This window comes from Cebus imitator, unplaced genomic scaffold (genome assembly GCF_001604975.1).
Source record: "Cebus imitator isolate Cc_AM_T3 unplaced genomic scaffold, Cebus_imitator-1.0 Scaffold112, whole genome shotgun sequence".
In the NCBI taxonomy this organism is placed as follows: Eukaryota; Metazoa; Chordata; class Mammalia; order Primates; family Cebidae; genus Cebus; species Cebus imitator.
Genome location: NW_016107427.1, coordinates 2355023 through 2368945, shown reverse-complemented (window position 1 = coordinate 2368945; position 13923 = coordinate 2355023). Strand labels below are relative to the sequence as shown.

Genomic DNA, 13923 nt, shown 5'->3' with positions numbered 1-13923 from the left:
GATGGTTTTGCCATTTTTGACGGGCTGGTCTCAAACTCCTGGCCTCAAGTGATTCACCCTCCTCAGCCTCCCAAAGGCTGGAATTATACTGCTGAGCCGCCGTGCCTCGCCTATTTTTATGTTTAAGACAGGGTTTGGCTCTGTCGCCCAGGCTGGAGTGCAGTGGTGCAATCATGGCTCACTGCACCTTCCACCTCCTGGGCTCAAACAATTCTGCCTCAGCCTCTTGAGTAGCTGGGACTATAGGCACATGCCACCATGCCCAGCTTATTGTTATTATTTCTTAATGTTTTGTGGAGATGGGTTCTCATTATATGGCCCAGGATGGTCTCAAACATGGGGCTCCAGTGATCCTCCTGTCTTGGCCTCCCAAAGTGCTGGGATTGCAGGTGTGAGCCACCATACCTGACCTGACTCCTCTTTTTTTTTAAAGATACCACACCTATCCACTTAGGAACCCACAGTGTGGCCTCATTTAACCTTAATTACCTTATTAAAGGCCCTATCTCGAAATGCTGTAGTCACATTGGGGGTTAGGGCTTCAACATATGAATTTTAGGGGGACACAGTTCAGTCCATAACATACCCTTTCCAGAAGTTCTCAACAGTATGAAAGGTTCTGCAGGGAGGATGATGCCCCTGCCCTGAGCCCCACTCCTGCTCACCAGGGGTGCTGGGTTCTCCCTACAGTCAGGCCATATTTGTGTGAGGTGCCCAGTTGGCACTGCAACTGTGGCAGAGTGGATGCTCTAATTTCCACCCTGATTCATGGGAATCCTCCTCTAATCTCCACCCTGATTCAGTGGGAACCCTGCTCTAATCTATACCCTGATTCAGTGGGAACCCTGCTCTAATCTATACCCTGATTAAGTGGGAACCATGCTCTAATCTATAACCTGATTCAGTGGGAACCCTGCTCTAATCTCCACCCTGATTCAGTGGGAACCCTGCTCTAATCTATACCCTGATTCAGTGGGAACCCTGCTCCTGTCTCCACCCTGAATCAATGGGAAACTTGCAGTGTCTCAATGTCAGGAATGATGGTGGGTTTTGTGTTTCTATTTCCTCTTGGGAATATTTATTTCCTCTGATTCATTAAGGTTTTACAAAGCAGAGCATCAGTGCTATTTTATCAGATGCCTTTGATAAGATTCAGCCGCTTTTCTTCTTTGACCCATGAATTTGATGAATTATTTTAATAGATTTTCTGGTAGTGAAACATGTTTTATTCCTGTTTTGAGTTTCAGCTTGACCTCAGTGCAAGTTTAATATACGGGATTCTCTTGTCAAAGTTTTCAGGGTGTTTGCATCAGAATGCTTAAGCCTTTGATGACAGTTTTATTTGAGGAGCTATATTTGTTTGGCTCTGTTATCAATTGTTTTTTTTTTTTAGAATTATTGTTATCCTTTATTTTATTTTTTGTCTTGTTTTTTAAGACGGCGTTTCACCATGTTGGTCAGGCTGGCCTCGAACTCCCGACCTCAGGTGATCCACCTGCCTTGGTCTCCCGAAGTGCTGGGATTGCAGGTGTGAGCCACCGTGCCTGGCTGGGTATGGCTTGGTTGTATACATTCACAGCCTGCGCTTCCTAAGTCCAGTGCATTTATTTCAGACACTCAGTAGGGATATGCTTAGGAAGGCCCAAAGCAGCAGCTTAGGTTTATCCATACCTGTGGTTTAGGAAGAAAAACACATTTCTTGATAATGAAAAACCTTTGGGAAATTTGTAGGATCACTTGAAGTGTGTTTTGTACAGTATGTGATGTTGGAGATGCGTTTTCTACTCCTGGGAAGTGTTTCTCAGCTACCTGAGTGCACGTTTCCTGAAGCCCAGCCAGGTAGGGGAGGTGGGGCTGGGCGAGGTGCCCTGCCCTTGCTCATGTGTGTGCCTTGTTGCCCACCTGGCAGATGTTCCCTGGTGGCCTCCCTGCCAGAGACACTGCAGGAGGGTCCCTCAGAGAGAAGACAGTCATAGACCTATTAACAGACTCCACTGGGCTAGAATTTTACTTCATTGAAAGTGGCTTTGATGCCATCAGATAAGACTAGGGAACCTTAAAGTGCCTGGCATGAAACAAGAGTCTACAAACGCTGGTAAAGGAGTTAGATGGATATTTCACTTTCTAGATGTTTCTAGATGTCTCCAGAGCAGTGGTTTTAAAAACTTCAGTGTGGGCCGGGTATGGTGGGTCATGCCTGTAATCCCAGCACTTTGGGAGGCTGAGGCAGGTGGATCACGAGATCAAGAGATCGAGACCATCCTGGCCAACATGGTGAAAACCCATCTCTACTAAAAATGCAAAAATTAGCCAGAAGTGGTGGTGTGCGCCTGTAGTCCCAGCAACTCGGGAGGCTGAGGCAGGAGAATTGCTTGAACCTAGGAGGCAGAGGCTGCAGTGAGCTGAGATCCCGCCACTGCACTCCAGCCTGGTGCCTGGCGACAAAGCAAGACTCTGTCTCAAAAAAACAACAAAAAAACTTCAGTGCGCATGAGAATGATGTAGCGCGTTGCTGAAAATGTAGGTTGTAGCATTCCAGGAACGGTGATCCTGAGAAGGTTGGGTCTGAGGCTGGGGCCTGCACCTCCAGCAGGTTCCCCAAGTGACTCTGAGCAGTGGGGCCCAGCTGGGGCTCTGACTGTCCACTCCTCAGCAGGTGCAGGGAGTGAGTCTCCGGTCCCTGTACAAGCGTTCCTCAGGCCACGTGGCCTTCACCATGGACCCCATCCGCGACCTTCTCATTTGGGCCATTGTCCAGAACCGTCGGGAGCTGGCAGGAATCATCTGGGCTCAGGTAATAAGACCGGCTTCTCAGCAGACACAGCTATAAGCCAGCAGCCAGCTGGGGAGCGTGGCCGGAGTGCCTGAGGCCACCTGCACGCGGGGGCTGTGGAGGGGGTGTGGGCTTATCCAACACCAGGAACGACTTGGGGCGCCCAGAGTTGGAGAATGAAGAATGTAGCTCTAGGCAGGAAAGGATTTTTTTTTTTTTTTTTGAGATGGAGTCTCGCTCTGTTGCCCAGGCTAGAGTGCAGTGGCACGATCTCAGCTCGCTGCAAACTCTGCCTCTTGGTTCAAGTGATTCTCCGCCTCAGCCTCCCAAGTAGCTGGAACGACAGGCACATGCCACCGCAGCTGGCTAAGTTTTTATATTTTTAGTAGAGACGGGGTTTTACCGTATGGGCCAGGCTAGGTTTGAACTCCTGACCTCATGATCTGCCTGCCTCGGCCTCCCAAAGTGCTGGGATTACAGGCATGAGCCACCGTGCCTGGACCAGGAAAGGAATTTTTAAATTAAAAGTTCTGCTAAAGAAACTCGTCCTGTGGTTATGTCCAGGGCTGAGCCTTGCTGGACACCCACAGGCCGGGAGGTGCCGCCTTGCAGCTCACGTGGGTTTTGGTGGGGCGGGTGCATGTGCTGGGCACATGCTGTCTATTAGGCTTTGCAGGGCAAGCAGAGCCCTCACAGGCCACGCAGGAGCCTGGGCCATCAGAGGGAGGTTATGTATTGATTGGGGTGGGGCTCAGATTGTCTTCATAGATGTGCACAGATGGGATTGCGCAGTGGCCCACACTGTCCCTGGGTTCTGTATTCATCACCTGGGGCAGTGTGTTGGCTTCCCCAGGCTGGGTAGAGCCCGGTGAGGCCCTTTAGAGTCTCATGGTGGCTCCTCGGGTCCGCAGAGCCAGGACTGCATCGTGGCGGCCTTGGCCTGCAGCAAGATCCTGAAGGAGCTATCCAAGGAGGAGGAGGACACGGACAGCTCAGAGGAGATGCTGGCGCTGGCAGAGGAGTGTGAGCAGAGAGCCATAGGTGAGCTCTGCCGGGCATAGGCCACAGCTCAGCTCTGCACGCCCCCGCCAGGGTCTCCTCCCTGGTTCTCAGCCATGCATGACCCTCACTTGGAGTTTCCCATCCCTGAGTCCCAGCCCCATGTGCCCTCACCCTGGGGTCCTCAGCCCTGTAACCACCCAGTGGGTCCATCTTGCCTGCTGCCTGGATAGAGCCCATTTGATAAGACAGTGAGATTGCAATAGAGAAAGAGTTTAATTCACACAGAGCTGGCTGAATGGGAGGCTGGAGTTTCATCACCCAAATCAGCCTCTGAAAATTTGGAGAGTGGAGTTTTTTTAAGGATGATTTGGTGGGTAGGGGTCAGGGAGTGGGGAGTGCTGATTGGTTGGGTCCGAGTTGAGACCATAGCTGGCTTCTGCTCCTGCGTGTGGTCACAGAACTGGCTGAGCCAGATTTCCAGTGGGTGGTGACGGTGGTGTATCAGGCGCAGGCTGTGAAAATGTCCTAGGTTTTCTGACAGTGACGTCATTCCTAAGAAGTTTGGAGGTTCGGAATCTGGTAGCCTCCGGCTTCCTGACTCCTAAACCGTAATTTCTAATTTGTGGCTACTTTGTTAGCCTGTCAAAGGTGGACTGGTCCCCAGACAGGAAAGGGTTTGTTTCGGGAAAGGGCTGTTGTCAGCTTTGTTTGGCAGTTAAACTACAAACTGAGTCCTGTCTAAGTTAGTGTGGCTGCCGCCGCCCAGGCATGGACAAGGGCAGCCTGGAGGTGAGGAGTGAGATGGAGTCACTTGGGTCAGTTCCCGTCCCTGTCACACTTCTCTCCCTGTTGTCATTTTTGTAGAGGCGGCTTCAGCCCTATGAGCCCTCTCCCCGGGGTCCTCTTCCCCGGCCCGGGTGCTTAGACACATCAGCCCCACATTTGCCCGGCCCTGCCCTGTGCCCCTCCCTGTGCCCCCGTGCTCCTGTCCGGAGTGGTCACCCTCTGACCTGTCCCCTGGGCGCAGCCAGTGTGACCTGCTGCTCTGACGTGGCTCTTCCGTCTCCCCACAGGGGTCTTCACCGAGTGCTACCGGAAGGATGAAGAGAGAGCTCAGAAGCTGCTCATCCGTGTGTCCGAGGCCTGGGGGAAGACCACCTGCCTGCAGCTCGCCCTGGAGGCCAAGGACATGAAGTTCATGTCTCACGGGGGCATCCAGGTGACCTTCCAAGGGCCCCTTCCGGAAACAGACACATGCGGTGCCTACAGGGCGGGCACAGCCTCCTGTTCTGCGGTTGGCACGCACACTCACACAGGCCTCGGGCCCCTCGGCAGCTTGGGGACAGCGCCTGACCCCTCGGCCACCTGCTCTAGGCTCTGGCCTCCCATTGTGCAGACGGGGAAAGCAACATAAAGCAAAAGCAGGAGCTGGTGGCCGCAGAGGTCGCAGTTCACCTCCCCGCGGACGGACGTTCCTACCTGGGAGCACAGACAGCTGCCCTCTTTCCCTGGAGGGATACGAGGGGCATGGCGTGTCCTTCCTGGAGCGGCGGGGGTTCCCGGGCATGGCTGCCCTCAGCATCACCCTGACACCCTGGCAGGGCCTGGCCTGCAGCGCGTGCCCTTTGCACGCTGGGCTTCCTCGGAGCTCTGAGCTATTGGCCGGGCCATGAGCCCCCATCGTGCTGGGCCTGAGGATGCCTGGGGTGGAGTCCCATCCCCAGCTACAGAGCTCAGAGGGGCCAACTCTCGAGAGCCTGCAACTGTGGGGCCTTAGAAGCCAGCAGAGATGGGGTCCCGCAGCTTGAGGTCCAGGAAAGGCAGATTGAGCACCAAAAGCCCTGAGGCAAGCTCTGTGTCTTCACCACTTTCCACTGTGAGACCACAGGCCAGCTGTGTCCACGAGGCACCCCGAGTCCTCATCAGACAGCTGACGGGCACCATCTTGGGCGCAGGGCTGGGCACTGCCATCCTAAGACCGCCCTCATCCGCAGGCCTTCCTGACCAAGGTGTGGTGGGGCCAGCTCTGCGTGGACAATGGGCTGTGGCGTGTGACCCTGTGCATGCTGGTCTTCCCGCTGCTTCTCACCGGCCTCATCTCCTTCAGGTGCTGCAAAGCTGCGGGGCTGCGGGGCTGTGGGAGGGGCTCCTGGGGGCTGCGGGGCTGCAGGGCTGTGGGAGGGGCTCCTGGGGGCTGCGGGGCTGCGGAGCTGCAGGAGGGGCTCCTGGGGTCTCAGGGCCTTCCCCACATCCCCTCACTGGGAGCAAGTTGGGTGTCCTCAGGGCCGTGCCTGGATCCTGGAGCCGTAGAGATGAGGGTGAGGAGGGGAGCAGGGCCCCATGTGCTGGAAGCACCTGCCTTGGCCAGGTCCCAGCGCCGATCACATGTTGCTGATGATTGGTCCCTCTGCCACAGCAGCCTGGGGTCAGGGAGGCCAGGACTGATGGTCTCCTGCCGGCACTGCAGACCTGAGCCAGTCTGGGGCACAGGCAGGCAGTGAGTGCAGGTCTAGGGGGACAGCGAGTGCAGGTCTGGAGGGGACAGCGAGTGCAGGTCTGGGGTGGACAGCGAGTGCAGGTCTGGTGGGGCAGTGAGTGCAGGTCTCAGGGGACAGCTAGTGCAGGTCTGGGGGGGCAGTGAGTGCAGGTCTAGGGGGGGACAGTGAGCAGAGGCTGCAGAGCCAGTATTGATGGAATTGCTTTCCCTTCTAAAGGAGGAGGACATTCTGGCCATGGTTGAAGGCCTGGCTGGGCCTGGTGTCCCCACCTGTACCTCCTCAGAGGCTTACGGGGGCGTCATGGAGTCTGCTGTGTTTTATTGAGGGCTGGACGGAGGCCCAGGGTCTCCTGGGGGTCAGGGCAGATTCAAGACCCCAGTGAGGTGGCTGAGCCCCTTCTGCAACCCGCAGGCCACACTGCCCACCTCCTTCCCCTTCTCCTGACAGCCAGGATGGCACCTGAGTGCTCAGGAGTCCTGGTGGGAAACTGAGGCAGGGAGGAGTGGCTCAGGTGCCCTAAAGCAGTGCCGGCTCCTCCCTGCTATCCCAAGGATGGCAGAACCATGTTGCTGATGGCTGCCTCTGCCCCCGTTCCAGTGGCCCTGGGATAGGGACCCGGGACCAAGGCACACCACAGCAGGAGTGTGGTCAGCCCTGCCCCCAGCGAAGGCAGCGAGGAAAGCCTGTCCCATTTACAGGAGGGCGACTGAGGCCTGAGCGTCACCAAGCACCAGGAGCTCCAAAGCTGGGGCCCAGCCAAGTCTGGACTTGGGCCTGGCCTCCCTGTGTGCAGCCATGAAGATCAGGGCCATGGGCGTTGGAGGGGGTCCTGTGTCCTCACTTTGCGGGGCAGGGCCAACTCCACCCCGGTGGCTGCAGCTGCGGCTCCGAGGCTGTGCTGTGCTGGCTCCGCCCGTAGCTGGCCCTGGATCCCTGACTGCTTTTGCCTCTAAAGTGCGGCTCTCTGAGGGGCACAGGGGGTCACGGGCTGGCCAGGGCCTGCGGAGGTCCAGACACTGGCCCTCGTGGTCACTGTCTCTTCTCTGCAGGGAGAGGAAGCTGCAGAAGGTGAGCAGCCCCGCGGCGCGCGCCCGCGCCTTCTTCACTGCGCCTGTGGTGGTCTTCCTCCTGAACATCCTCTCCTACTTTGCCTTCCTTTGCCTGTTTGCCTATGTGCTCATGGTGGACTTCCAGCCCACGCCCTCCTGGTGCGAGTGTGCCATCTACCTCTGGCTCTTCTCCCTGGTGTGTGAGGAGATGCGGCAGGTACAGCCCCACCCGCTTTCCTGTGCCCCAGCCCGGGGCCACCCGCTTGGCCAAGTTCTCACAGGGGACCCGGGGCCTAGAGTATACCCTGCCTATCCCACCCAGTGCTCCCTCCCTGAAATGGGTGCCTGGGGCCCCACCCTCCAACCCCTCCCTCCTCATGTCCCTGGTACCTGCTTCCCTGCTTTCCCTTCCTTCCTGGAGACCTGGGCCGATAGGCTCAAGGTGGGATGCCCTGACCTTGTGGACTTTGAATGTCCACAAGGTGTGTCCTCTCCCCCGGGAAGAGCAGGGCAAGGCGTGGGGTCCCTAAGACTCCTGTTACGTTCAGTAACAAGCCAGAAGGACCCACGGACACTGGGGGGTGGCGATGCTCACTTACAGTTTATTAAGCAAAATCTACAGACCAAACCAGCCAGGGGAAGGGACCCAGCCCCATCCAGGACAGCCGTGAGCCCAGAGCATCCAGGCAGTCCCTCCCCCCGGAGTGTGGATGGCACTCCATCCTCCCAGCGGTGACAGGTGGCCTCATGCACGGAACATGGTCCCCAGGGAGGCTCATGGGCCTTGGTGTCTCTGGGGGTCAGTCACAGATGGGACACTTCCTTCTCCCTGCATCTGTCTGCGATCCGAGGAGAGCCCTGGTTGGTCCTGCCACTCACCTGCCCCAGCTGTCCAGCTGCTGGGGCCTGGGGTCTCAGGCTAGGGAGGGTGTGGGGACTCCTGCCAGGCAGGCCAAATGGGGGCTCCCACAGCCCCTGCTGGGATCCTGCCCTCTCGGCTTGCTGAAGAAGCAATGTGGACCCAACAGAGCAAAGATCCTTGTGGGAAGGCAGCTGGTGCCTGACAGTGAGGAGGGGGCTGATCCAACACACATATGCACAAACACACACACACACACACGAACACACACATGCACATGCACACACATGCACAAACAGACACACACGTGCACACACACGCACACACATGTGCACACACATGCACACATGCGCACACACGCACACACACATACACATAGATACATGCACACACGTACGCACGTACACAAATGCACACACACATGCATGCATACACATGTGCATACACATACTATACACATGTACACATACACATGGATGCACAGGCACACGCATACACAGTACACACGAATACACATAAACAAACATGCACACATATACACACATACACATGCATACATGGATATATACACACGTGTACACACATGCAAATATATACACACACATACACACACCCACATACATACATATACAAGCATACAGGCACACATGCATACATGCACACACACATGCATACACGTACACACAAGTGCACACACACAAGACACACATGCATACACAAATACATCCATAAAGACATGCACACATATACATGCACATACACACATGTAAACATGCATGCACATACACGTGCACACATACATGTACACACATACACATACCTGGATGCACACATACATATGCATATACATGCACATACACATGTACTCATGCATACACACATACACAGACATGCACACATATACACATAGACATCTACACATCTACACATATAGACATCTACACACAAGCACATAGCACACACATAGACAAATGCACACAAACATGCACACCTACATACATGAACACACACATACACATAGACACATATATATACGTACACGCATGCACACACATTCAAATACATGCACACAGTTACATGCACACACAAAAATACATATACATATATACACATACGTACGTATGTATACGCACATACGCATACATACAGTATATGCACACATACACATACATGCACACACATCCACACATATACACATGCAGAATATACGTACATACATACACACATACATGCACACACATGCACACACAGGTACCGAATGAGCAGGAGACCGGGGGAGCTGCTGCCAGTGCCACCCTGTGTTGTCCCGCTCTGTCCGGTCCCCATCTCCCTCACTGAGCCAGCTCTCGTCAGATTGGACACAGCATTTGGATTTGCTGACTGTGATGACAGTGTCAGTGATAGTGACGAGAGTGATGACAGTGATTGTGATGCTGATGGTGGAGAGTGATGTGACAGTGAAGGTGACAGGATGGTGATGGTAGTCACAGCGACAGTGACAGTGATTGTGATGATAGTGAGAATGACAGTGGCAGTGATAGTGAGGGTGGTGATGACGGTAGTGACTGACAGTGACAGTAGTGATGGGACAGTGACAGGATAGGGATGTGATAGTGATGACAGTGACAGTGATTGTGATGATAGTGATGGTGATGGTAGTGGATAGTGATGGGTGACAGTGAGGATAGTGACAGTGGCAGTGAGGTTAGGGATGGTGATGGTAGTGGATAGTGATGGGTGACAGTGAGGATAGTGACAGTGGCAGTGAGGTTAGGGATGGTGATGGTAGTGGATAGTGATGGGTGACAGTGAGGATAGTGACAGTGGCAGTGAGGTTAGGGATGGTGATGGTAGTGGATAGTGATGGGTGACAGTGAGGACAGTGACAGTGACAGTGAGGTTAGGGATGGTGATGGTAGTGGATAGTGATGGGTGACAGTGAGGACAGTGATAGTGACAGTGACAGTGAGGATAGGGATGGTGATTGTCATGATAGTGACAGTGACAGTGATGATGTGGATAGTGCAGTGACAGTGAGGACAGTAAGAGTGACAGCACGTCTGCCCCCACACCGCCTCTCTTCCCAGTAGCTCTTCTATGACCCTGACGAGTGCGGGCTGATGAAGAAGGCAGCCTTGTACTTCAGCGACTTCTGGAATAAGCTGGACGTTGGCGCCATCTTGCTCTTCGTGGCAGGGCTGACCTGCAGGTGAGTGGCCTCACCTCTGTCTGAGGCAGCCAGACCTGGGGCATGAGTACAGGCCAGGCCGGGAGCCAGCAGCACTAGGCAAGGCTCAGCTCCTCCCTGACCCCCTGGATTGTCGTCTGTGCAATGGATGTCCGGGCGACAGCGCCCCACCTACCCTTAGGGTCCTGAGGGAGCACAGAAGGGGCACGAGAGCTCCTTGCAGACCTGAGATCATCCATGTGCAAGGGGCCATGGATGGCGACTGCTGGGATTGCCCCAGCTCTAGGGACATGCAGCTGCTGCTTCCACCCTCTGCCTCCCTGCACTGCCCCTTACGTCCTCGTTTCTCTGTGAGGCCACGCCCCCTTTCTCTGAGGCAAGAGGGCCCTGGCTACCTCTAGCTCCCCAGGGTGCCCCGTGCCAGGCTGCCCTGTGGGGCTGGGCCTGGACCTTTCTGAAGGAAAGTGGGAGGCTCCGCTCCTCAGCCTCATGCTGGCTTTGAACACCTGGCATGCAGGCCTGCCACAGCCCTTTGCCTCCAGGGCTCCCCTGGGCTGGGACAGGTGGAGGGTGGCGGGGCACAGCCCTGGGGCCGCTGTGAGCAGGAGACTGAGGTGCGTGTGCTTCTGCTGGCGGCCAGGCTCGTCCCGGAGACGCTGTACCCCGGGCGCGTCATCCTCTCTCTGGACTTCATCCTGTTCTGCCTCCGGCTCATGCACATCTTCACCGTCAGCAAGACGCTGGGGCCCAAGATCATCATTGTGAAGCGGATGGTAAGGGGCACGGGTTCCATGGCGGCCTGCAGCCCAGGATGGGGCTCGGGGAGGGCAGGTGGTCCGGGCAGGGCTTCAGCACAGCTGCAGGCTCCCCATCCCTGCTTTGCCCCCTGGGCTCCCAAGAATGCCGTTCTCGTATCTTTACCTGTGTGTCACCTCTCCCAGGAAGCCTTCCTCATTCTGCTCTCTGATCCCCACTCATTCCTGATCTCTGATTCAGCCCTAGGAGCTTTCCTCCTTGGGTGGCGGTTATGTCTGACCCCTCTTGCACCCTGGGGTGCCCGGCAGTCCATGAGAGTGTGGAGGCAGCCCCAGGGCTGCTCCCGGGAGCCTCCTGGCATGCCATGTGCTGTGAGGCCGCTGCTAGGCCTGCCTCTGTGCCTGGTGAGCGTCTGGGTCGGGGGAGTGCAGCTCACCTACCTTGCATTCCCGGCAGATGAAAGACGTCTTCTTCTTCCTCTTCCTGCTGGCGGTGTGGGTGGTGTCCTTCGGGGTGGCCAAGCAGGCCATCCTCATCCACAACGAGCACCGTGTGGACTGGATCTTCCGAGGGGCCGTCTACCACTCCTACCTCACCATCTTCGGGCAGATCCCGGGATACATCGACGGTAGGAGGGTCCCACGGGAGCTCGGTTGGGGAGGCCGGGAAGCAGCAGAAAGGCCAGAGAGGGGCCGCAGCCTGAGTGGGATTGAGGCCAGCTCCCATAGGGGGTCTTGCAGTTCCCATCGGGGCGGCATCTCCCTGGGGTCATTCACTCCCCAGCTTCTGTGGCAGGAAGTGGAAGGGGCTCCCACTGCCCAGGGAAGGGAGGAGGGTGGGCCTGGTGGGGGCGTGGATGGTGCCACATGGAGGTCAGTGGGCTGAGGGCACCTGGGGCATCAGCTGACAGCCCCCCGAAATAGAATGTCACCCCATTTCTCCTTTCCCTCTCACCTCAATCAGAAATAACTTCCTCCTCTTGATGGAGAGAATTCCTCCCTCCCTCCCTCCTTTGTTTCCTTCCTTCCTTCCTTTCTTTTTTGGCAGGGTCTTGCTCTGTCACCCAGGCTGGAGTGCGTGGTGTGTCCACCTCCTGGGCTCAAGCTGTCCTCCCCCCCTGCCTCCTATGTAGCTGGGACTACATGTGCACACCAACACGCCTGCTAATTTTTGTATTTTTTGTAGAGTCAAGGGCTTCACCATGTAGCTCAGCCTGGTCTCGAACTCTTGAGCTCAAGTGATCTGCCCACCTTGGCCTCCCAAAGTGCTGAGATGACAGGCATGAGCCGCCGTGTCCGGCCAGAGAGAACACTTTTCATATAGAACAGTGTTTGTTAACAGCTTCACTGAGAGAGAGTTTACCTGCAGAAAGTGCACACATCAGTGGTTTTCAGTATTGTTACCGAATCTAATTTCATAACATCTGCATCACCCTGAGAAGACCCAGCATCCGGGGACAGCCACTCCCCCCTCCCCCGCTCAGCCACAGCCGCCCACGAAGCTACTTTCCAGTTGCCTTTTCTGCGCATTCCCTATAAACTGGATGATGTATAGGCAGTCTCTACTGTCTGACTTCTTTTGCTTGACATCACGTTTTCAAGGTTTATAATGTATCAGTATTTACTTCCTGTTTGTCTCTGACTAGGACCCCGCTGTGCAGATACACCACAGTTTATTTACCTATTCATCAGTTGATGAACATTTGGCTTGTTTCCACTTTTATTTCTTTTTAAAAATTAATTAATTTTATTTTATTTATTTCTGAGATGGAATCTCACGCTGTCGCCCATGCTGGAGTGCAGTGGTGCAATCTCGGCTCACTTCAACCTCCAGCTCCGGGGTTCAAGTGATTCTCCTGTCTCAGCCTCCTGAGTAGCTGGGATTACAGACACTTGCAACTATGCCTGGCCAACTTTTGTATTTTTAGTGGAAACAAGGTTTCACCATGTTGGCCAGGCTGGTGTTGAACTCCTGACTTCAGGTGATCCACCTGACTTGGTCTCCCAAAGTGCTGGGATTACAGGCATGAGCCACCATGCTGGACCATTTCCACTTTTCGGATGCTGTGAATTACGTAGCATGAGGAGTTTTTCTTTTTTTTTTTTTTTTTGAGACAGAGTCATGCTCTGTCGCCAGGCTGGAGTGCAGTGGCACAATCTCGGCTCACTGCAACCTCTGCCTCCTTGGTTCAAGCGACTCTTCCGCTGCAGCCTCCTGAGTGGCTGGGACTACAGGCACCTGCCACCAGGCCTGGCTAAGTTTTGTATTTTTAGTAGAGACGGGATTTCACCATGTTGAGCAGGACAATCTCGATCTCTTGACCTCGTGATCTGCCTGCCTCGGCCTCCCAAAGTGCTTCGGTTACAGATGTGAGCCACCACGCCCGGCACATGAGTAGTCATTTATAGGTTTTGTGTGGGTATGTTTGTATTTCTCTTACATAACCAGGAATGCATGACTTGCTCATACGGGAACTCCATGTTTAAGCTTTTGAGGACCTGCTGGGCTGGTTTCCAGAGAGGCTGCTGCATTCCACATTCCTGCCTGCCAAGTCCCAGCATTCTAGTTTCTCTACCTTCTTGTCAACATTTATTATTGTCCATTGAAAAAAATGCTTGTATCCCAGTGGATGAGAAGTGGCTTCCTCGTTGCTTTGACTGGTATTTCTCTAAGGACCCAACATGTTGAGCGTCTCCTCCTGTGCTAACTAGGCCATCTATATATCATCTTTGAAGAAATGTCTCTTTTTGTCCTTTGCCCACTTTTCAGTTGGGTTATCTTTGTTTTTTTTTTTTTTT

General features: G+C 54.8%; 1 protein-coding gene across 12 annotated transcripts in view; it reads left to right on the top strand.

Annotated features, from left to right (window-relative positions):
- TRPM2 (transient receptor potential cation channel subfamily M member 2) overlaps positions 1 to 13923 on the top strand; it is a 76205-nt gene that overhangs the window by 35321 nt on the left and 26961 nt on the right. For 10 of the 12 annotated variants that reach the window (XM_037742027.1, XM_017538635.2, XM_037742028.1 and 7 more), the window contains 8 exons: positions 2654 to 2794; positions 3685 to 3814; positions 4849 to 4994; positions 5770 to 5882; positions 7323 to 7539; positions 10272 to 10390; positions 11010 to 11142; positions 11582 to 11753. In XM_037742027.1, the coding sequence (XP_037597955.1) occupies positions 2654 to 2794; positions 3685 to 3814; positions 4849 to 4994; positions 5770 to 5882; positions 7323 to 7539; positions 10272 to 10390; positions 11010 to 11142; positions 11582 to 11753 (1171 nt within the window). Of the gene's footprint in view, positions 1 to 2653; positions 2795 to 3684; positions 3815 to 4848; positions 4995 to 5769; positions 5883 to 7322; positions 7540 to 10268; positions 10391 to 11009; positions 11143 to 11581; positions 11754 to 13923 lie in introns of those variants that run through there. The other 2 variants (XM_017538639.2, XM_017538644.2) reach the window with 2 other exon arrangements.